General features: G+C 31.5%; 2 protein-coding genes across 2 annotated transcripts; one reads left to right on the forward strand and one right to left on the reverse strand.

Moving 5' to 3' along the window:
• Window positions 1-583: 583 nt before the first annotated feature.
• Window positions 584-21,412, reverse strand: LOC143206968 (uncharacterized). The gene is made up of 7 exons (XM_076419892.1): window positions 20,798-21,412; window positions 20,263-20,747; window positions 3,027-3,513; window positions 2,304-2,808; window positions 2,040-2,247; window positions 1,734-1,985; window positions 584-1,257 (listed from the first exon to the last, which is right to left on the reverse strand). Exons 1-7 carry the CDS (start codon window positions 21,279-21,281, stop codon window positions 1,075-1,077), a joined length of 2,604 nt encoding a protein of 867 aa, XP_076276007.1. The 5' UTR covers window positions 21,282-21,412; the 3' UTR covers window positions 584-1,074.
• On the forward strand, window positions 14,442-20,276 carry LOC143189136 (carboxypeptidase B). Its single transcript, XM_076393816.1, has 7 exons — window positions 14,442-14,587; window positions 16,359-16,600; window positions 18,017-18,205; window positions 19,066-19,251; window positions 19,310-19,541; window positions 19,594-19,883; window positions 19,946-20,276. The coding sequence occupies exons 1-7, from the start codon at window positions 14,502-14,504 to the stop codon at window positions 20,140-20,142; spliced, it is 1,422 nt and encodes a 473-aa protein (XP_076249931.1). The 5' UTR covers window positions 14,442-14,501; the 3' UTR covers window positions 20,143-20,276.
• Window positions 21,413-22,033: the final 621 nt, after the last annotated feature.

Genomic DNA, 22,033 nt, shown 5'->3' on the forward strand with positions numbered 1-22,033 from the left:
TTCAGATCAATGCTGGCTTGGCTGGCACTCGACTTAGGAATTCTGAAGAAGTTCGAAAAATGGAGGAATTATTAAATCGTGAATTATGAGAAAAAGTTGTGCAAAATATTTTGATTAATATATGGTATATCAATTTTTCTCAATAAATAACTTTCTAAAGTAAAAATGTTCAGAATATATCAATTCTCAATATTATTTAAGGCGTTTCTTAATAAAGCAAGTTTAGAAAATATCTGTAAGTAATGAAACTAATATGTAAAAGCTAGTCCTCAAATCGCCAAACTGGAGATCAAAAAAAATTGTTCTGGAGTGTCTGCTAGATTATCTGTATGTATATGAAAACAATCATAACTGATGAAACGAAAATTTAAAACTGGATATAAAATTGGATATATATATATATATAATAATATATATAATAATAATATATATAATAATAATATATATATATATATATAATATATATATATATATATATATATATATATATATATATATATATATATAATGTATATATAATTAGTTATTATATATAATTAATTAGATATGTGGATTGTAAAAAGTAACAATAAAAACAACCATATGTATAATATATGATTTATTTGCATATAATGGCAGAATAAACCAGTAAAAGATAAATAACATTAAGGACGGATAAACATTACATGTTTTTCAAAAAAAAAAGCTTTACAGCATTTCTAAAGAATTGTATTAATATCTACGGTTTTCTAAAGGAACTCCATCCAAAACCCGACCATAATATAAAAATGGAATTAATACAGGTACCTGTCTAATATCTACAGAGCTTAGAAAAGCTTAACCAGTATTTATAAAACATGATGCCGGATCTATTAAATGCCGCAATAATTTATGGTACATCGTTTACGATCTCTAATATAGATAGGCTTAGTTAAACCCATTAACAAATATAGAGTTTGTTTTGACAACATTTTGATAAATTGTAAAATTGCTGATGTACAATTGTACCAGATTACATCGATAAATCACCTAGAAATAGTGATCAGGAAGAACATACACTTTCTCACTTAATAAATAACCTAAACGGTACCATTATTATTGTAACGCTCGAACAGTTGCAAGAAGTTGATCTAATTCGATTTTGTAACTGATTAGCTGTTTTTGTCTTTCAGCGCATTGGTCACAACTTTGGTTCGAAACTGTTTTTTGTGCCAAATTTTGAATTATAGATCTTAGACGGTATTCCCGTTCTTCATATCGTTTCTCCAAAAAGGAAACCTGAAATAAAAACATTTTTCAATAATGGTCATTGTAATACAACTTATTTAAAAAATTGACTAAAGCTTAACAAGGCTGACACTAATTAAGGTGATGGTAAGCATATGATAGGATATACTTAGTTACAAAAACATAACAATTTGGATCTATATAGGTTCAATCTTTAACCCTCAAACATTGGTTGAGAAGTTACATTTCTTTATTTAATGTCAAATTATATCAAACCATAGTTGAATACCGAATAAAAAAATTAATTTGGAAGATGTTATAAATGTATCATATAGTGTTAAGAACCACTTTATTTAAAAACAAAAAAAAATGCCAAATTAAAATAATTTGCTTGTAAAAAAACCTTATATGAATGTATTTTTTTTTAGTTCTATTTAGATGTTTTGAAAAATTCAAGATTTCAAAGAATGTAACTGTTTGGATTATTGGCTTCGCAAGTTAAGTCTACATTAAAATACACAATTTACCTTCTTCATCAAAGCATCTATTTCAAGTCCATCACATTTATCTCCTAAATCACTCTGAATAGAACTGAGAACTCTTTTATTCAGATGTTCCTTTTCTGCATTGACGACTGCTAGTTCTTCCTTTGATTTAGTTAACTGTGTTTGAAGACTATTAATGGTGGCTTGTTGCAGCTCTAGTTGTTCTTTAAGTGGAGTTACACTAGTCAAATAATTCGATATCTCACGTTCGTGAGCTTCTTGAAGAGCTGTTAACTACAATGCAAATGTTTTGTTTATGCTCATGTTTCTGTCATTAGCATAACTCACGTCATCCAATCGTTTCCTTTTTAATAACTCATAATCTTCTCCTAATCGAGATAATTGTTGTTTCAGTCTATCTCTTTCTAGTTTAACTTGCTGCAGTTCCTCATCTCTACGGAAATCTTGGTTGCTTTCTGTTCTAGACTGAGAAGCTAACTTTTCAGGATAACTTCGAAAGTCTTTTCTCTCACTTAGACTTCTTAAGCTGCCTTCTCTAAAATAAAAACAGATGTTTATACAACAGTTCCAAAATGCATTTCATTATATTACCTTTCTTTCTGCAGCCTTCTATTAGTTTTTCGACATTCTTCTATTTCTTTTTGAAGCTTTGATATTACTTTTTCTTTATTTGATAAATCCGCTTGAAGGCCTCTGATGGTCGCCAATAAATGGGCATCTTCTTTTACATGCTCTTTATCAATAGGCTTTTTTGACACTCCATTTTTTTGTCTATTAGGTGTCGTAGTTGTCTGTACTCCTACGGTAACAGTTTTCTTTTGGACAACTTTTTCGTCAAAAAATGTCTGAGTGTACACATCAAACGTGTCAGTTTTTCGATTCAGTTGAGTTTTCAGATCGCTGACATGAAGCTCCAGATCTTCGATATGACTCTCGTACTTGTTCTTCATCTGATTAAATTTTTCTTGAATTTCCAGAAACACCTTGGAAGAGTTAGTATCTCTGTTGGATACTTCCTGTTCCAGGCTTTTAATTCGATCTTCCAAAAGTCTTCTGGCAGATAGATTTGAATCTAGTGGGTCTTCTTTTGCTGCAACTGAAATCATTTTTTAAAATCACTAAATGAGATAATGTAACTTATCAAATATTTTCTTATTAGCTATCTAAAAATATTATGTAATATATAATATCATTTATATATGATACAAGATGATAAATGAATTGATTGTTACTACTTCTTAACTGCTAAAGTACACAAATATATATTAACGACAATTAAATTATATGATGTGAGATGCAATTGGAAATCATTACCTATCAAAGCTGAGACAGAATCTGGGTGCTTCCTCGCAATGATTCTCTCCATTTCTTTAATCTGTCGATTTAAATCTTGGATACATTTAGAATCCTTTTCAGTTTGTAACTTCAAACTTTTAGTTTGTAGCTTCTCTATATCCAATAATTTGTTCAAATTAATTTCGTTTTCAATTAGTTTGTCTTTAGTTTGTTGGGCATTGAGCAATTCGGTTTTATATTTACTTATCGTGGCCTCCATCTCTAGCACCTTCCTTTCCATATTTTTATTTGATGCGAAAAGATCATCGTACGAACTCTTTAATAACTGGTGAGATTTGTTAACTGTGTCTAGTTGTAGTTGCAAGGATGTATTGATTTCTTTAGTATCTTTAACCTGTTCCAAAGCTCTTTCCAGTTCCAAGTTGATTTCCGGCGAAGTGAGAACTTTCGCATCTAAATCTAATTTTAGTTTCTCTATAAGTAAGTGTGTCTTTTCTAACTCTACCTAAAAATAACACATTATTAAAGAAAATCTACGAAATTTAATTCATGTATAATGGGACTATGAATTAAGCTTCTTATAAATTCGGGGCTATTTATTATGAATAATTATGAATATTACTTTTAATGTGGTATTATCAAATCCTAACCAATACTTTTGCGTATATCTGGTGACAACTAGAGCTGGACAGACTTAAGAAAATAAGATAATAAGTTGGGGAAAAGCTTTTTCGGTTTATTATTCCTTCAAGTCAAATTTATTAATACAAATTTTAAAAACTAATCAATAATACATAGTTTTGGTAGAGAGCATTTTACCACACAATTTGTAAAATCATAATTCTGTTTATAGGACTTCTGAAATTTATCGTGATGGAAGACACGGCTTTCCTTACTGATTACTGCTAAAGTTTAGTTCCGTGTCTCTTAAGGAACGACCAAGAAATGTTCAGTGATTGAAGAAAACGAAAAAATATTGAAATATATCAACTTAAGGTATCGCTTTGCGACTACCGTTTGTCTCAATCAATGGTATCTGTATGATGACCTATCAGAACGTGAGTTCACTTCTTAGAGGGTTTACAAAAAATGTGTCTACACAAGTCATCGTCTGTCTCAAACTTGTAAAAAATTAGTAGCTCAATATTTTTAATAATACGTATTTTAAATAAACTATTTTCATGGAAAAATGCTACGAGTGTTGTTATTTGTATTTTGAATCTAATAATGAAGAATTGATTAACGAAAATGACTTTAATGGTTTTTCGAATTATTCTCCATGGTAATATTACCCACTCTGATTGAAGTACTTCCAAAATATGGGTTTTGATGCATCTTTCTACTGAATAGTTTCTTCAGGGGCGACAAAACATTGGCAACGCAATTTATTCCTAATATGCGGGAATAAAAAACATCATCACCGTCATTTGGTGCCAAATGGGGGCTCTATGGAGACTCATCAAATCGACCTTGAGGCGTCTCAAATAGGTGGATGTTTCAGTCGGTGAGTGAGAAGTTGCATTACCATGATGAATCATTTTTCGTTGCCGTTTCTTTTTTCATATTTCGGGATACAATTGTTGTAAAAAAATGGTTATGTGCCATTCAGGGTACACTGTTCTACGTTGCTCTAATATTACTGTTTCTATGTCCAGTTATTTCGAAGAAACAGGCGATAATTTGCTTTGAAGTGTTTCGTATACAAATCACTTTTGTCGGATTTGATTTGTCTTGGAAGACGCATAGAGTCGATTGATGTTTTATTTGGAGCTCAATAGCTTTTGATGTATCGCGATTGTATTTCTTGACAATTTCTTTCCATCTATTGATACGAACCTCTTTAACAAACAAGTTTTTGTCGAACCAGATGTAATGGCTTGTAAGGCACAAATCTAAATTATCTTTGGATAATAAGTTATTGTTATGTAAGTCAATTCTTAGGCCCAAATGATCACGAAATATGGGGCACTACTAGTAAATCCAACATAGCCAACCTTCAGATATTCCAAAATAAAGTTCTACGTGCCATGGTTTACGTATATTATGCCAGTTATGCCAAAGTGCCAGTGTAATGTACTCTGAAAGAGAGTCAGTGCATCTGAATGCACTCTCCAAATAATAAAATGTGTGCGATGTCAGTGAAATGTGTAGGTTAAAACGTTTACTACCATCCGACCTGATTAATAGATACAATAACAGTAATTAAATTAAATATACTACTAGTTTATAAGTTTGTACAGGAAATCACTTATTGAAATGATAGGATACATGTCACTGTATAAAATAAACGTCATCAAATACTTAATACCCATTGGGCAGATTGTCGAATGCTAAGAGAATAAAAAAAAAGTTTTTGTCAAATTTTTTCACAGTTAAATGTTCATGTAATATCTTATTTATACCAGTCATAATAATGCTCAAGGATGACAATGTCCCATGGTAAGTCTCATGACAATCTTGCAATATCATTTCGCGCACAGTATCGATGATTTTTTAGCATAACAACTGATTTTGGACGAGTTTGGACAAACTGCGGGAACGATTAAATTCGTTATAGCAATGTGTCAATGGGGCCAAGAATAGGGTTTCATCGCCAAAAGCTGAAGTAAGTTAATCGATGCAAAATCATCGCACGAAAATTCTCAAGTCATTGTAAACAACGCAAGTTGCACTCAAATAACAAAAGGCTCCGAATGTTATTGTTAAATGTTATGTTATATAACAGGTCAATTGAAAAGTCCCCAGCCTGACTTGTTGAATCATTAGTTTGTGAATTATAGCATTTTGGGTGAAGCAACTTTTGTTATTGTGAAAAAATGGATAAAAATGAATTTCGCGTGTTGATAAAATAATGCTTTATGAACGGAAAAACGGATTGGTATGCTAAGTTTAGACGTGGTGAAATGAACACCGAAGACGGGGAACGCAGTGGGCACCCATTTTTCGCCCCGTTTCACGCAGTGGAGGTTGTTACCGAAGAAAACATTTAAAAAATCGACAAAATGATTTTGAATGACCGTAAATTGAAACTGAATGAAATAGCAGACACTCTAAAGATATCAACTGAACGTGTACATCATATCATTAACGAATATTTGGGCATGAGAAAGTTCTGTGCAAAGTGCTTGACGATGATCGAGCGTAATAAACCCGAGTTTTTGCGTCGATATGTGACAATAGATGAAACATGGCTCCATCATTTCACTCCGAAGTCCAATCGACAGTCATCCGAGTAGACTGCACATGATAAACCCGCTCCAAAGCGTGGGAAAACGCAACAGTCGGCTGGCAAGGTTATGTCGTCTGTATTTTGAGATGCGTATGGAATAATTTTCATTGACTACCTTGAAAAAGGAAGGATCATCAACAGAGACTATTACATAGTGTTATTGGACCGTTTGAAGCACGAAATCGCTGAAAACGGCCGCGTTTGAAGAAAAAGAAAGCTCAGCTTCACCAAGACAATGCACCGTGTCACAAGACAGTGAAAATGATGGCAAAAGTCCATGAATTTGGCTTCGAATTGCTTCCTCACCCACCGTATTCTCCAGATCTGGCCCCCAGCGACTATTTCCTGTTCTCAAATCTCAAAATAATGCTCGCTGGGAAAAAATGTTCGTCGATTGAAGAGCTGATCGCCGAAACTGAAGCCTATTTTGAAGCAAAGGACAAATTATACTACAAAAATGGCATCGCAAAGTTGGAGGGTCGCTATAATCAGTGTATCACCCTTGAAGGGAATTATTTTGAATAAAAAAAAATTTTGCCAAAAAAATGTGTTTTACTATGGTACGCCATGGACTTTTCAATTGACCTGTTATGGATATATTATCAAAGCTGAATTTATATATAGCAACCCTCGTAATCGTTAGACCGAGTACTTTTCAGCCGATGTGTTATTTAGCAAAGTTTTTATTATCGCTTTTAAATCAGTATTCATGACCAGTTAGTCCGAACATCAATAAACATTTGAACTACTTAGAGATGAATAACCAATTCAAATAGCGTCCTCCTTACACTACTTATTACGAACGAAACCAAAATTAAAACATAAACCAAACAATGAGTGAAAGAAGGCTACTTTCTTCTGTTACCAATATTTGCATGTCCTTTAACCGAAATCATATGCATATATGAAAACGTATTTTTCTCTATAATGCATTTTTTTTCTTTTGTTTGTTTGTCATTGACCATTCTTAATACGAACGTCCTATTTTCTCTTATCTGGCTAGCGTTATTGGGACGCACATGAACAATAAATAAAAACGAATAATAATTAATTTTATTCATTGGTTTGTATAATGTATTAAAATTTAATAATTTTTAATGGATCAGGAAAAAGTTATAAAATTATTGGTTGCATCATTTAGTTCCAATTCGAATTTTTGTTGCTACTGGTTTAACAAGCTATCCAGAATAATACTAGGTTGGGGAAAAATCTATGTTAGTTCGGTCCTAATAGATCACTTTAAAGACATATCTATTTAGTAATACGTATTCAATGAAACCATACTATAGCCCATTCGAAATAGAACATTTTAAATTAAATTACTCATTTGTTTACTCAGTCAAAAGTTATTGGGCTTTAAAAATGGTGACATCAGTATATCAGACAACAGCCATTTTGACCATATTTTACTTGTTTACTTCCGAAAAGGAAAAAAGGTATATTCGATGAGCTTCGAACATTCGGTGGTTAATTAAATTACCAAATTTTTGAACACCAAAAAAAAGATTTCTCCTTGATCTAACAATAATATGACATAATCAGCTGTTAACTTGTCCGTTAATATTAAACAAAACTATTAATTTGATTCCCTACACTTAGAAAAAAACATCCAGATTTGATCAACAGAAAATGTAATTTTTTTTATCACGATCTGAATTTTTTGTTCCAGTCTCTGAAGAAATCTCTTAAATGTGTAAAACTAACATGAAAAGTGGCTTGTGAAAATAACTTGGTTTGGCCATTTATCCAAAAAGGTAGAAAAAATCATCGATCAAATGGAACATATACGATTGACTGGCGTTTGAAATTTATTGTATATTAATAAATTCTTTTTGAAGAACATGAAAAACAAACTAAATAATTTTCCCCAACTCATTATATGTTATAGAGCGCGACTGATACGGCCCTGATTGGTAAGGGTTTCCTTTGTGACAATACGATAAATCCTTATTACAATAGGATTTTAATAATTCACTTTTTTCTATTAAGATAAAATAATTTTTAAATAAATTAAAAGTTTTATTTCAAACCCTCTACATTTCGAAACTGGTAAAATCAATAACATTTCGGCTGTTTTCTTTTGAAGTCATTCAATTAACCGGAATCAAATTATCACGAAAAGAAGGCAGATTAAAGTCGGACTGTGGCAATCATTCCGCAGTTACTTAAAACATTAGTAAATTAAACATCCTTGCTATAAACCCTATAGGTTTCATATCTTCTATGCATACAAAAACTAGGTATCTATAAGTATAAAAACTAGTTTTTCAATCAACAATTTTGTCACTCTGCATGTATCAATGTTCTCGCATCTTCTTGTTCTCGTTAATTTATCAGTGACAAATATATGCCTTAAAGCGATTCGATTTATTTTTAAATATTCAATACCGTTGTTCTACAAGGAGGTCAAAAATTCTTTTTGTGCAATTTCATGGGTAATTCAAATGTGTTTTTTACTGAATTTTGAAAATGTAATTAAAATTAAATTAAAAAACTGTGAATTAAGTAGGCGTCTAGTATTAGGCCATTATATGAGCTATTATTCCGAAGACAAACAACAAGAAAGTCAAAAGTGGAAGGAAGTCATCAGATAAATTGTGGTTACAATTAAAGTTTTTTATCAGAGCTCCACTTTTATGAAAATATGTTAGAGAATCGTACTTTGCTATACAGGTCTACTTTAAAAACCACCGCAAAAGAGAGTTTTTTTAATAACTTTTATTTAATTTTAATTACCTTGGCTTTGATTTTTAATGTTAATTATATCCATTGTTTATCAATGTTAATTCATTTCTCAATATCTTATAGTAAACAATGAAACTGTAGTTAAAATACATACCTTACAAACAGTTGAAGAGGAGCGGTAGATCGTATAGATTTTTTTAAACTAGGAATAGAGTAGAGTGAAGAATAAAATAAAATTGGTGCAGACAGTTTAGTTAATTATACAGGGAAGTCAAAAAAACCTGCCTAACATAATTTATTTTTCCATCTATTTTTCAAAGAATGCCTTTTTTTTCAAAGCAAATATATGCACAAATATCACCTCTAATCAATGATATATGTGCTCTTCTGGTCGATGATCTATTGACGTTTTTCTAGTAAAAGCAAAATCCTATCATTGCAACTTCTGATATTTCTCAGAGAAAATCTGAATCGAGCGATTTTCACAAGCTTCTTTTGAAGCTAGCTTAAAGTTTTGCAGGAGAACAAATGGTTTTCGGACAGCGGATGCACTAAAATTCGCCAAATAACCATAGATCATGAGCTGTACCGTAATAATACATAACGCTTTTCTAATTTTCCTAAATCTTGGCATTTTTAATTGCATAATCAGACAAATCAAAAGATTAAAGAACATAAAAAACAGCAACAGCGGTTGTTGAACAGGCATTCGAAGAAAAGAAATACTGCCCTGCGATATTCCTGGGCGTCTCACAAGCTTTTTACCGGGTATGTCATTTGGGATTAATATACAAAATGAGCAAATTGCTACCGCGGAATTACTCTCTACTGCTGGAATTATATATTTTCGAAAGAAAATTTAGAGTCATGAAGGGGCATTCTCAACACTTAAACCTATTTCGACTGGATCACTCATGTATTTGCTCTATACAGCTGATATCCCAACACAAGAAACAGTACTTGGAACATTTGCCGTCAACCCACTTATTATGGCAAAATATGTATCACTGTCTAAGGCTGTAGAAAAAGTACAAGCAGCGGTCAACAAGATCTACAAATGGACTAGACTGTTACTGGGCAACACGCAAGAAATCAGAAAATTGAAGCGAACCAAACCATACGAACTTGTTTATTGTATAAGTGTATTCTTAACTTTAGCTTAAGTAGATTGATTAGTTTTATTTTAATTTGTATCCCGTACTCGCCTTGCATGAGTATTAATGCAAGTACAACAGAACAGTAGTAATAAATTAATTTGTAAATTAAGATTGTACTAAGCATATCTAGTGTAAGATGTAATTAATAAAAAATAATAATTTCGTGCTTTAATCGTAATAGTTGTCGACAAGTAATTAATGGTTTCATAATAAGTTGTTTAATTTAATTTGTAAACGTTTGTTAAACTTCTCTGAATTTGCAACAACTGCCCATATAGCTGACCGCAGCTAACTAACTAGAGGCATCTACAATATAAAAATACTATAAACCTGATAATTGTTTAATCACATGTATCAAAACCAAGAGTATATGGATAGATTATTATTACAACATATTAGACATAATAAAATTATGGATTATGCTCAGCCAACGTTTGCCATCAAATGTGTGTTTTAATTGTTCTTTAAAATAACCTATATAATTTTTTTTTAATTTGCATTATGGACTATAAAAATATAAACAGTTAAATATGTATTATATACATGCTATATAGCTGTACCTGTCAAAAAGTGCTTGGTTGTAAAACCTGTTTATTAAAGTCATTTCTACGAATAAGTTAGTTACTTTCCCGACGAGAAAACCTCATACAAATTTATAAGCAACTTCCGTAATCTTTTCGGATGCAACTAATACTAAAATAAAAATTATGTCACCACTATAGCATATATTTTTTAACAATAATTAATATAATTTATTAGTTATTGTTAATATGCTAATTCGGTTAACATTACTTAAATATAATTCTTACATAAATAGAGAAACTGAGTGGAAAGACAGTGCTATTATTCTGGTTGATGGAGGTCTACAGACACAGAAACATAAAATAATGTTAAGATGCAAATTAGCATATAATATAAACAGGCGCTATACTTTCAATCCTTATGACATTTGCGATTAGAGAGAGGAAATGCTTTAACAAAAGGAATTTAAAGAAAAGCTTTATTCAGATAATTCTATCAATTCAAAAATCAAATAGTTAATCGCAAATAATATACAATCGGCATGTACGGAAACTGATTTTGAAAACCAATATGTTTATAAAAATACAAAATAAGGAAATCCGTTGAATTTTTCATAAAACAATCGTTAACAATTGGAAATGGAAAAAATGGCCATTAATGAACCCACATAATATATCACATATCCAACAAATGTTTGCAATATCACAGTAACTATAGATCTACAGAAATTTCTTGAAAATCCTTTTTTTGGGGGTTTTATTCATTTTTATTCAAAAAACACAAAATATATTTGATATTCAGTGTAAATAAAACTTCACGTCAGCATACAGGATAGTTGTGCCAACTAATTTTGACAATCCTAACTCGTAATTTGTCTAAGAAAATTATCGATACTTCTTTTTAACAATACCAATATTTCTAAATTTTCTATATGCTACAGCCCAAATTTTCCAAGCAAACATCGATAATCATCATGTGAATATCTTGTAGCAATTCATAATCGAAAAAGTCATGGGTTAGTCACAGAGACCCATCGATATAATGAACAATATTTTGATTGAACCTAATCTGTATACTTATATATATATAGTACACAAAATATATTTGCATAATTTAATGTTAGTCGATATATCAAAGTCGAACCACTTTGAAAATCTTTGTTTTGAATCAATTTGGGTCAAAACAACTATGTTTTTTTTTGTAACTCGTTAATAATTATTTGTGGTCACCATCCTGTTGTAATCCTAAAAATATTTATTGTTGTTTGTTGTTTATTTAAAAAACCTTTTATTTTTAAATTCGTAAGTCAATTTGAGACAAATATGAGTGAAATATATGTGAATTAGATATTTATTTTATTATTTGCATATTACGAATAATTATCATTCAACATACAGTACCGATTATACACAGAGAATTTTTACCAGAACACGGAAGATTAGGAAAAAACTAAATAATACGTTTTTGTTTTCTTGTCACAAAAAAAATCCATTAGCTACACCAACAGACCAAATAGAGCTAATAAATTAACAACTAATCATTTATGCCTAGATCAATCATACACTTGAAACGAAATTGTTTCAAATAAGCAAATTGTAGTATGGGAGCAACGTAGAGAAAACAAGAATTTCAGGTAAGTTGATCTTTTGACATATCATCTCTTTCACTCTCTCGGTCAGCACCCGACCCATCTGGCTGGCAGCAGGGGTTCCGTTTGCCAGCGTGCATCGTACTTTTGCAGGTAAAAATAATCAGTTTTAAAATTAATTCAGAACAGATAATTTTTTTTAATGATTTTTCATAGGCTTAACAAAAAAATTTTAATTCATTGCCAGACATACATACTCGCCAATCGGAACCAATTGAATTTAAACTGTACCAAATGTATTGGCTTATCAGGCGCAAATCCAAGTTATCATTAAATAACAAGACATTATTGTATAAATCTATATTCAAGCCTATTTGGTCATATGAAATCCAACTATGGGAAACCGCTAGCAAGTCTAATATATCATCATACAGTTCAAAAATAAAATGTGCCGGCTTGGTGGCGCGGTGGTAAAGGAGATGGGACGGTCCTCCTACTGTTGCGATAGCTGCGGGTTCGAATCCTGCTGGGGCATGGTCGTAAATTTATGTTTGTGATTGTTCTAGGCAAGAGTGTAAAATCCGACAAGGAAAATAATCCCAGTCACGCCAGTAACCAGAAAGGGTAAGACCGGATGTCTTCTGGGATGATTTCTAAAGTTGGTCACTCGCCAGTCGGTAGGCTTAATGCTGAGGACCGTGATTCGGAGCCCACGTTAAACTTTAGGTCCAGTCCAGATAAACCCATAGTTGGTAAAAGGAGACTTTAAAATATATTAAAAAAATAATAATAATAAAGTGTTGCGTTCCATTGTCGATGCTCCGTACTATGTTTCAAATGAAGTGATACAACGCGATTTTCCTCTAAAACCAATAACGAGTGTAATTCAACATGTTTGTGTGAAGTACTTTGAAAGAGTGTCGTACATCCCAATGTATTCGCTAATCAGCTAAATATGCGCAGTGATAGTGAAATGCGTAGACTAAAACGTTTAACACCGTCCGATCTGATTATCAGAATTAGATTAAAATAAGCTTTAAAATAAGACTAATTAATTAAAATAGTATTTTGTACAGGAGATCACGTAATGTGAAGTGATTTTCTGCATGCTATGTATATACAATATAAACATAACAAATACTTATTGCACTCTTGGCAGATTCTGAAACTATTAAGAGTAATAAAAAAATTGTCAGACATTTTTATGATTTTTTATGATGTGCCAGAAGCTACTTTTTATTAACAAAAAAAAATTCAGATTATTTCAGTATGGCTGTAATTTGTATATATTATTTAAGTATCAAAATACGTAAAATTAATTTGCCAGACAATAACTATTGCAAAATATATGGATATTTTAAATTAAGTTTTAATTTAATTAAATTACAATTAAGTACCAAAATTACACTTTATTACCTTTAAAATTAAGTACTTAAGGCTAACAGAAATATCGATATATATCGATGTTAAGCCTATCAAAACTTATTAAAAAAATTATCCATTCTTAATTTAAAAATGGAGTAGTTTTAACCTGTCAGGTACGATGACTGAGAAAGTGAAAGAGATATGTCAAAAGATCAGCTTACCTGAAGTTTTTTCTCAAAGGCGTTGCTAGCTCTTAGACTATTAATTGAATCTATGCCTGGGAGATGAAATAATAAAACATAAGTATGCAGAAACAAATGTTAGAATATTAAATTATTTTTTAAATTAGTTTTATTTTGACTAAATTGAAAAATATGAGTAGCTTTTGGACATAATAAACATTTTTATATTAAAGCTAATTATTCTACACGCTTGTATAGATTGAAAGGAAATCTAGGAAAGATTGATAATATAAATTTATATCATTTGAAAGCCTATCCATTGATGACTGTCTAAATAAGCTAAATAAAATCATAATATATAAAATTGGCATGCACAAAACAAGTCTGAAACAAGTAATACCAGAAAACTAAATATTTCATTTATAATAACTTAAATAAATTTGTGGCATTTGAATTTCCGTTCTTGTAAATGTACGTAGCATAAATGTCTCCTCCGATAATTTAGAGGGTTTGTAATCTGTTGCTAATTGAATATTTAAATGCATACGAATCAGCGTGATTCCGAAGCTCTTGAGGATCGCCCACGCTATTCGAAAACAGACAACGAAAAGAAAATAAAAAACGCGAAATCGCCCGCCGTTCGGAAGATTTACGACGGGACCGGGTTTTACTAGTGGTACCGTTGGTTCCATCCAGGTCACACAGAACCGATACGGTGTCACGATATAAAACCGGGTCGTTAATTCGAACGCATCTCATTCGACGATGGCCAAGGTTGTCATTCTGGTGTTTTTGGTGACTACGGGGTGTTTCGGTGCAATTCGTGCCAGACATGTAGGAGAATTTGACGAGTAAGATTACATAGATTAGATATGGTACTAAATTTTAAAGGAGATTTTCGATAAAATGAACTAATGTTTCAAAGTATCGCCTGTTAATGATTGCAACCTTCTATTATCTATTTTTTAACAGATTCCATGACGACAAAAATTAATATTTTTCCACGAAATTCAGTGTTCAAATCATTATTCAACATATTTATGCGAATGTTTGATTAATTTTCAATTATCTCATAAAAAAGTATTCTCTATAAAAGTTATAAATACTTAGCTTAGTGGTGAGGGTGAGGAGCAGCTTCCAGAGATTAACTTATAAGGATTAATTTAAATTAAAAACAAACTAATTGGCATGTCATGCATCACATTTAAACAGTTTTTTATCTGTTTGCTTTTAACATACATCACAACTTTAATAGTACAGTTGTTTAATTTTAATTTTCTTATTGACCTTCAGTATTGATGTCGATCCTAATTCGCTTCTTAATAAGTAAAGAAATTGTAATTAGAAGGTGTTATATCTGGTGAGTACTCTAGGGGTATCTGAACTTCCCATGCAAGTTGCAACAACCTTCATAATTATAACAACGTGTAGCTTGGCCAACGCTTGCGTTGTCGGAAGATGACTTTGCATCTGTTACTCGCTCTTAATAGCCTTTTTTGCAACAAAACGTCGTTCAATTTGTTCAATTGACATCCAGGTTTTTTATCTACATCAAAATTGCCACTTTTAAATCGTTGAAACCAAAACTGGCAATTGGAATATGGCGAAACAATATCAACATAAGCTTCTAAAAGTGTTTGACTGTCAGACTTCTTCAAATCAAACAACAAATGTAATTAATGTCGAAAATGCAATTTTGAGCGTTCAATAATTGAAAGCCATCAACTTTAGCAGTTTTGTTGTTTAACAGTTGTTTATATGATACTTCTCATTTTCATCAATAGATATCGCTAATTAAAATGCATGCAAGCGCCTAATGGTGGGTACATTCACAGCGCATGCGCAGGAAATTCGGTTACGTCCGCCTTTTCTTCATCGATGCGCCAAATCCGCTTGAACCGAATATTCAGATCTATACTCACCATAATATATATGATTATCAAACTGAGTTTAATAGCGGATAAGAAATGGAAAGTTCCAACCATCCTACAGTGTATAGATCCCATCAATGTATTAGTTTTTTAAAAGACCAAAAATGCTCTTACTCGGCAACTATTACCTCTTCGTTTGATAAAAAAATTTAGCACGAAAAAATCATATTGAACATTTTTTAGCGTATTGTAACAAATTGAAACAATTCCTCCTTTAATGCGTTGAACGGTGGTTTCTTGATTTGCATTATTTTACATTATGCATTATGCTTTAACATAAAATAAAATTTTAAAAATTACAAATTTGTATCGTTTTCCATTAATTTTTACGCCCCAAGAGCTGCAAAGATTACGAAAATAATCTGAGTTTATTATTTTATCATTTGTTAAGTGTCAATCAGTTTGGAGGTAATCCATGAACAGTTTTTTGCACTATAAAAAACTGATACTAACACTTCGGTAGCCAATTTCAGAACATGAAGTTGTTCGGAAACCGAAGAGTCGAGTTCAGACTACTTCTTCTCAGCCTCTTGTATTGATTTACGATATTTAGTAAAATTTAGTAAACCTAGTAATTCATTCTAGCTTTATTAAGCATCAAACGTTAGTACGATCTCCTTTATGATTAAGTATCGAGTGTAATATTTAAAAAAAAAACACTATAAGAAATCGAATATCTTTAATTTCACAGTTTTCCAATTAAAAAAGCCTTACCATTAGAAATCGAAGATGTTATTGATGATGAGCAGTATTCCCCAAAAACTATTGATGATACTGATGAACCTTTAACAAAATCGTTAGATTACGCAAACGATTCTCTCAGAGATGCATTCCCTCAAGGAAGAATACTATATACGGGCAGCCAACTTTGGAAAACCATTCTTGATAACGATGATCAGTTGGAAGTACTAAGAAGACTAAAGGAAGAGCAAGGTAAAAGTCTAGCAATATTCATTGATTAAATTTAAAAAGGTGGAAAATATCTCCAAATTAATACTGCTGTTAGGTTTTGTATAATCAGTAAGATTATTACTTCATATTATATTTACACTAGAATTTGTGGAAAGCTTAACTTTTAAAAAACCCTGGAGCGTGTTGTGAACTTATGGTGAATATATAGTTATAAAAAACGTCTTCGCCAACTGAAAAACATCAAATGTGACAATTTGGAAGTTCAAATTGAACGAAATCATCAAAGGAGATCGTTCTGAATCGCAATTGGTGCGTTTGTACAGAACATACAATCAAAATTATTTTGACATACTCGCCGTATTGATCAGACATGACGGTAAGATTCCAAGAATTCTCATTCTGAGTTCAAGAGGCTCTTCTGACCAGAATACATTGATGCTTTTTATATTTGAGATTTCCGTAATATACCGTTCAAATCAATCTGTGGACTAGGTGTACGGTCAACATAAATGGGATCTTTCAGATTCTTGAATGTTTCCCATTTGGTTCAAACGATTAGACACAGCTGTTCGGATGATTTCAGCTAATCTGAACGCTCTCGTTGGGTCTGAGTTTTCAACCAAGAGGTCTTGAAATTCTGCATTTTCAAACTTTCTAAGCTGCACAAGGCGCAGCTGGTCCCCGGATCGAAATCTAAAACTTGTCATAAGACCTATCGGCACCAAAAATACTACAGAGTCCTGTGCTCGTCTTGCTTCGTCGCTTTGCTTTTAACTATATACATTGAGCAGCTTTAGAATCTATATATTTCTCTCTACAATTTGCTAAAGCTCTTCATTGGCTGCGTGCTAGTGCGAAATGATATGTCAAATTAATTTCAGATCCAAGCTGGTGTTCGCCAAGGATATGTCGTCTTTCCACTGTTTTTCAATACAATACTGAAGTTCAAGTACTTGGGGTTAGCAATTCATTCAGGAGAAAAAAGTAGCATTTACCGCTGAAGTAATAAGCAGAATCGATCAAGCTACAGGAGCTTTTGCTTCTCTAAGTGGTGCGTGTGGAGGAGAGGAACTATTAATACTAAAATCCGTCTCTTTCGAACAGTTATATTGCAAATCCTTACGTACGAAATGTAGTTATTCGTTTAAGATGGAACAATCAGTGCATAATTGCCGAACAAATTCAGAAATGCATATTACAATGGTATTGGACATCTGTGCCGAATGAAAGGTGAACGAATTCCTCAAAGACTTCTGTGGCGAAATCGACCTTTTTCAGTTGTTATTATGTTATCTTCTATTCTAAAAGGTACAATTCAAGTAAACTTGTCCTTCCGTATTCTAAAACATTGTGTTCTATCCTGAGAAAGACCGTGAAAATATTTCAATTTCAAATATTAAGTCATACGCTTAATATCATTTATTTATTTATTTCTAGATATAACAATGTGGGGAGGTAACGCAACATCTATTGACATTTTGGTGAAATCGGGATCGTTGAATAAAGTACGCCAAGTCTTGAGCGACGAAAACATCGTGTACCACGTAACCATTAATGATCTACAAAAGGCCATCGACGAAGAAAACCCACCGTTAGATGAGGATGAAGATTTTGATAACAGAAATGGTAAGGATTTTTAGACAGTAGCTTCAACATAAATAACGTTTACCCTAAACTAAATGGGTTGAATCTTTTAGCAAAAGCTCTTCGATTTAGATATTATTTAGCACATCGGGTGGTTTTACCCATCGGTAAAAGATTGGATCTGAGGCCCATTTCCCATTGGGGTCCGTAAAAAATAAACAAGAGTATGTAAAAGCATGATGGGCATGTTTTGTGTTATATTACTATGAGTATATCATTTATATAAGTAGGTGTGGTGTCCAATGTCCGGATGATACCAATTTATTAACTTATATCTTAATTGTTATCAATGTTACATTCACTAATACATATTCAGACGTTTAAAACGTTATTGATGAATAATCTGCTTTATCTAAACATATGAATTAGGAATAGCTATATAAAAGATATCCTTTATAAAAAATACCAAAATCCATATAGGGAGAGAATACTTGCAGTTGTTACATTGCCAAAATATTTGGGAAAATTAATATTAGGCTGGAGAAAAGTGAAGCCAAACGCTTTTGAAAGGCAACTGGCCATAGAATATTCAAAGTTTCATAATGCATGACGAATCGATAGGATGAACTCAAATATATACATATATGCAATATTGGCGCACTTGTACATCCTTGCACTTATTTTTATAGTAATTATATTCCTCGGTTCGTTTATATATAGTTCTTAACAAAAATTATGTTTGTTGTTCGTTCAAATATATTTATACAAAACAACATATTTATGTTTATGGTGGGAGAGCATAATAAAATATGTACATACGTTTCACTATTTAGGAAATATTTTTAAAAAACCGTAAGAAATTAAATAATTGCTTGACTTTAATATCTCCTGTATTTTATTAGGTCATCGTTTGACATGGCAAGCTTATCATCGGTTAGATGACATATATGGATATTTGGATTACTTAGCAGAGACATATCCGGATCTGGTTACTTTACAGACTATTGGAAGCTCTGTAGCAGGCAGGCCAATTAAATTAATTAAAATATCTAATGGGCAAACTGGAAATAAGGCTGTATGGATCGACGGTAATATTTCAATTGAACTAGATTCTATAATATATAATTATAAAATGTAATATTACAGGAGGAATTCATGCCAGAGAATGGATCACTCCAGCTACTGTAACTTACATCATAAATAATTTCATATCGAATTGGGAAAATGAACCAAAATCTGTCCAAAACATTGACTGGTATATCGCACCATTATTAAATCCAGATGGTTATGAATACACTCATACAGTTGATAGATTATGGAGAAAAAATAGAAAACGCGCAGGAAGCTGTGCTGGCACAGATTTGAATAGGAACTTTGGGTACAGATTCAATAGTTATTAAATATTAAACATATTAAATTTTTCGTTATAGATATCGTTGGGGAGGCCAAGGTTCCTCAAAAAATCCATGTGCTGAGACTTATGGAGGATCCGGCCCATTTTCTGAACCTGAAACCTTGGCTGTTCAAAGATTTATCAGTAGTGCTGGAGCTAAATGGAAAGCATATGTTTCATTCCATTCATACGGGCAATACATACTCTATCCATGGGGATATAATAGAGTGGTTCCACCTGATTATAAAGATTTAGAGGCAGTAGGACAACAAATTGCACAAGCAATTAGAAATGCTGGTGGGCCATCTTATACTGTAGGACCTGCAGGTATGTTTTGGTTACCATTATAACTATATAATATATAGCTAACTTTATAACACGTGTTTTAGCAAATACGTTATACCCAGCTGCTGGAGGTTCAGATGATTGGGCTAAAGGTTCAATGAAAATAAAATATGCTTACACCATAGAATTAAGAGATAATGGAAGATATGGTTTTGTTCTTCCTGCAAATTACATTCAACCAACTGCAAAAGAAGCTCTGGCTGCTGTTAGAGTTATTGCTGAGGCAGCAAGCAAAGCTTAATTAATTTATTAAATTTATAATTTATTTCTTGAATGGTGATATTTATTTATTATAGGTAATATTTAAAATAATTAACCTTAATTTAGGTTACACACTGTAAACATTGCAATAAACACTTACCCTCATAGTTTGTATATCTGTTTTTAAAATACTATTGTCCTCCTCCAATGTTCTAATAAGCTTATTACGGACATTAACTTCTTTTTGTAAATCTTCAAACTTAACATCAGCTACAGGAACATATAAATAAGATTTTTCTGATAATTGAGCTTCACTATTTTCAACATTATTCTTGTTGATCTCTATTTGTGGAGATTTTAGAATTGAGATATGTTTACTGCTTTGTTGTGAACCTCCCATATTCTTTAAACTATTTAAACCACTAGCAGAATGTTCTGATAAGTTCACATCTGTATATTTTGAATTACTTGGTGATATTTTAAAAGAGTTCTTCATTAAACTAACAGATTTTGAAGTTCTGGATACTATATCTGGAGATTTTGGCAATTCATTTGATTTTATGTTTAATTTCAAACACATTTCCTCCACATTACCAGATTCCTTATGCAATTCATCCAATTTAGGAGATTCTTTTGAAGAAATATCTGTAACACAGTTATTAGAAAATATATTTTCATAATATAAATAACCCAACCTGAATCTATTTTACTTTCTTGTGAAAAGTCTTCACTGTATGAGCTATAATCACTTTTGTTATAATTATCAATAGGCAATGGACTAATACTTTTAGGTGTAGGAGTTGAAGCTTTTGAATTAGATGAAGTTAATTCTGATATATTTTGAGATGTTTTTGATCTTTGGCTAAGTTGTTCAAAGCTTTTTGAACTTTCCATATAAATTCTTTCAGCTTCTTTCATAATATCTTCTATACTACGTTCTGCAATACTTTTTTCAAATGGTCCCAGCGGACTTTGAGCAGCAACCCTGTTTATTTCTTCAATTATACTACCAACATCAATTTCATCGGTCACTTTTGAAGTGCTTTCTTTTTTCAATACACTGGTTAAGCTTTCACAAGAATCTAAATTTTGTAGGTCAAGCTTTGGAACAACAAGATTATCGTTCAGTGTCTCTTTTTTCTGTGGCGTCTTGATCCACCAAAATTTACCGGTTTCCATTTTAATATTGATTAGCCAAGGCGCGAGGCAGTCGGTTAAAACTGATAATTGGCTAAAGGGGTAAACAGTAATTAAAAATATCGAATAAACAAGGCTTTAAAATTAAATACACTGCTCTTTTTGAATTTGACAGTTTGTTTTTGTTGTCTTCTTCTTGTATTTTTAGTATGAGTTATATAAACGGAAACTTCGATTATGCTCATGTATATCATATATTAGACGAATCGTCTATCTGAGTGATAATTGCATTGGATCTATCATAATCTACATGAAGTGACAAATTTATTCTATGGTGTGAAATAATCTAATTTGAAAAATAAAATCATTATATATTAAGTTGTTGTTGTTGAAAATACAAATTTATTGAGAAGTTTTATTGACGATATAATAATTTTCAGATTTGTAAATTATGAAAATCTCATTATGTTATTCTGCTATTTCATCCCTTCTCACTTATTTGTTTTTACAATTTTTTTGCTTTTTTATATAACGTAATTCATAATGTATTAATATATAATCTATATAATAATATAACCTAGATAATATACATAATATCTCAATATAATATTCACTGCGTATTGCACAGACTTTAACATCATTGAATTATAGGAACTTATATTTTTAATAAATCGATTATAAAGATATATCGATTATGCCCAACACTAGTAAGGAACTGTTAAAAAAATAGTACCATTAATAACTATTAAAAATATTAAATTTTAATAGTGCTCTCTTGAATCATATATCTATAT

The sequence above is a fragment of the Rhynchophorus ferrugineus genome, unplaced genomic scaffold (assembly GCF_030347505.1).
Source record: "Rhynchophorus ferrugineus isolate W39M unplaced genomic scaffold, kcgeb_rfMv2 rfM1, whole genome shotgun sequence".
In the NCBI taxonomy this organism is placed as follows: domain Eukaryota; kingdom Metazoa; phylum Arthropoda; class Insecta; order Coleoptera; family Curculionidae; genus Rhynchophorus; species Rhynchophorus ferrugineus.

Coding starts and splice junctions, on each gene's coding strand:
- LOC143189136 (XM_076393816.1), top strand. CDS start 14,502: ATGGCCAAGGTTGTCATTCTGGTGTTTTTGGTGACTACGGGGTGTTTC. Junction 14,588..16,358: donor CATGTAGGAGAATTTGACGA/GTAAGATTACAT, acceptor TTAATTTCACAG/TTTTCCAATTAAAAAAGCCT. Junction 19,542..19,593: donor GATTTGAATAGGAACTTTGG/GTACAGATTCAA, acceptor TTTTCGTTATAG/ATATCGTTGGGGAGGCCAAG.
- LOC143206968 (XM_076419892.1), bottom strand. CDS start 21,281: ATGGAAACCGGTAAATTTTGGTGGATCAAGACGCCACAGAAAAAAGAG. Junction 3,514..20,262: donor CAGATATACAAACTATGAGG/GTAAGTGTTTAT, acceptor TGTTATTTTTAG/GTAGAGTTAGAAAAGACACA. Junction 1,258..1,733: donor TAGATGCTTTGATGAAGAAG/GTAAATTGTGTA, acceptor TTTTTATTTCAG/GTTTCCTTTTTGGAGAAACG.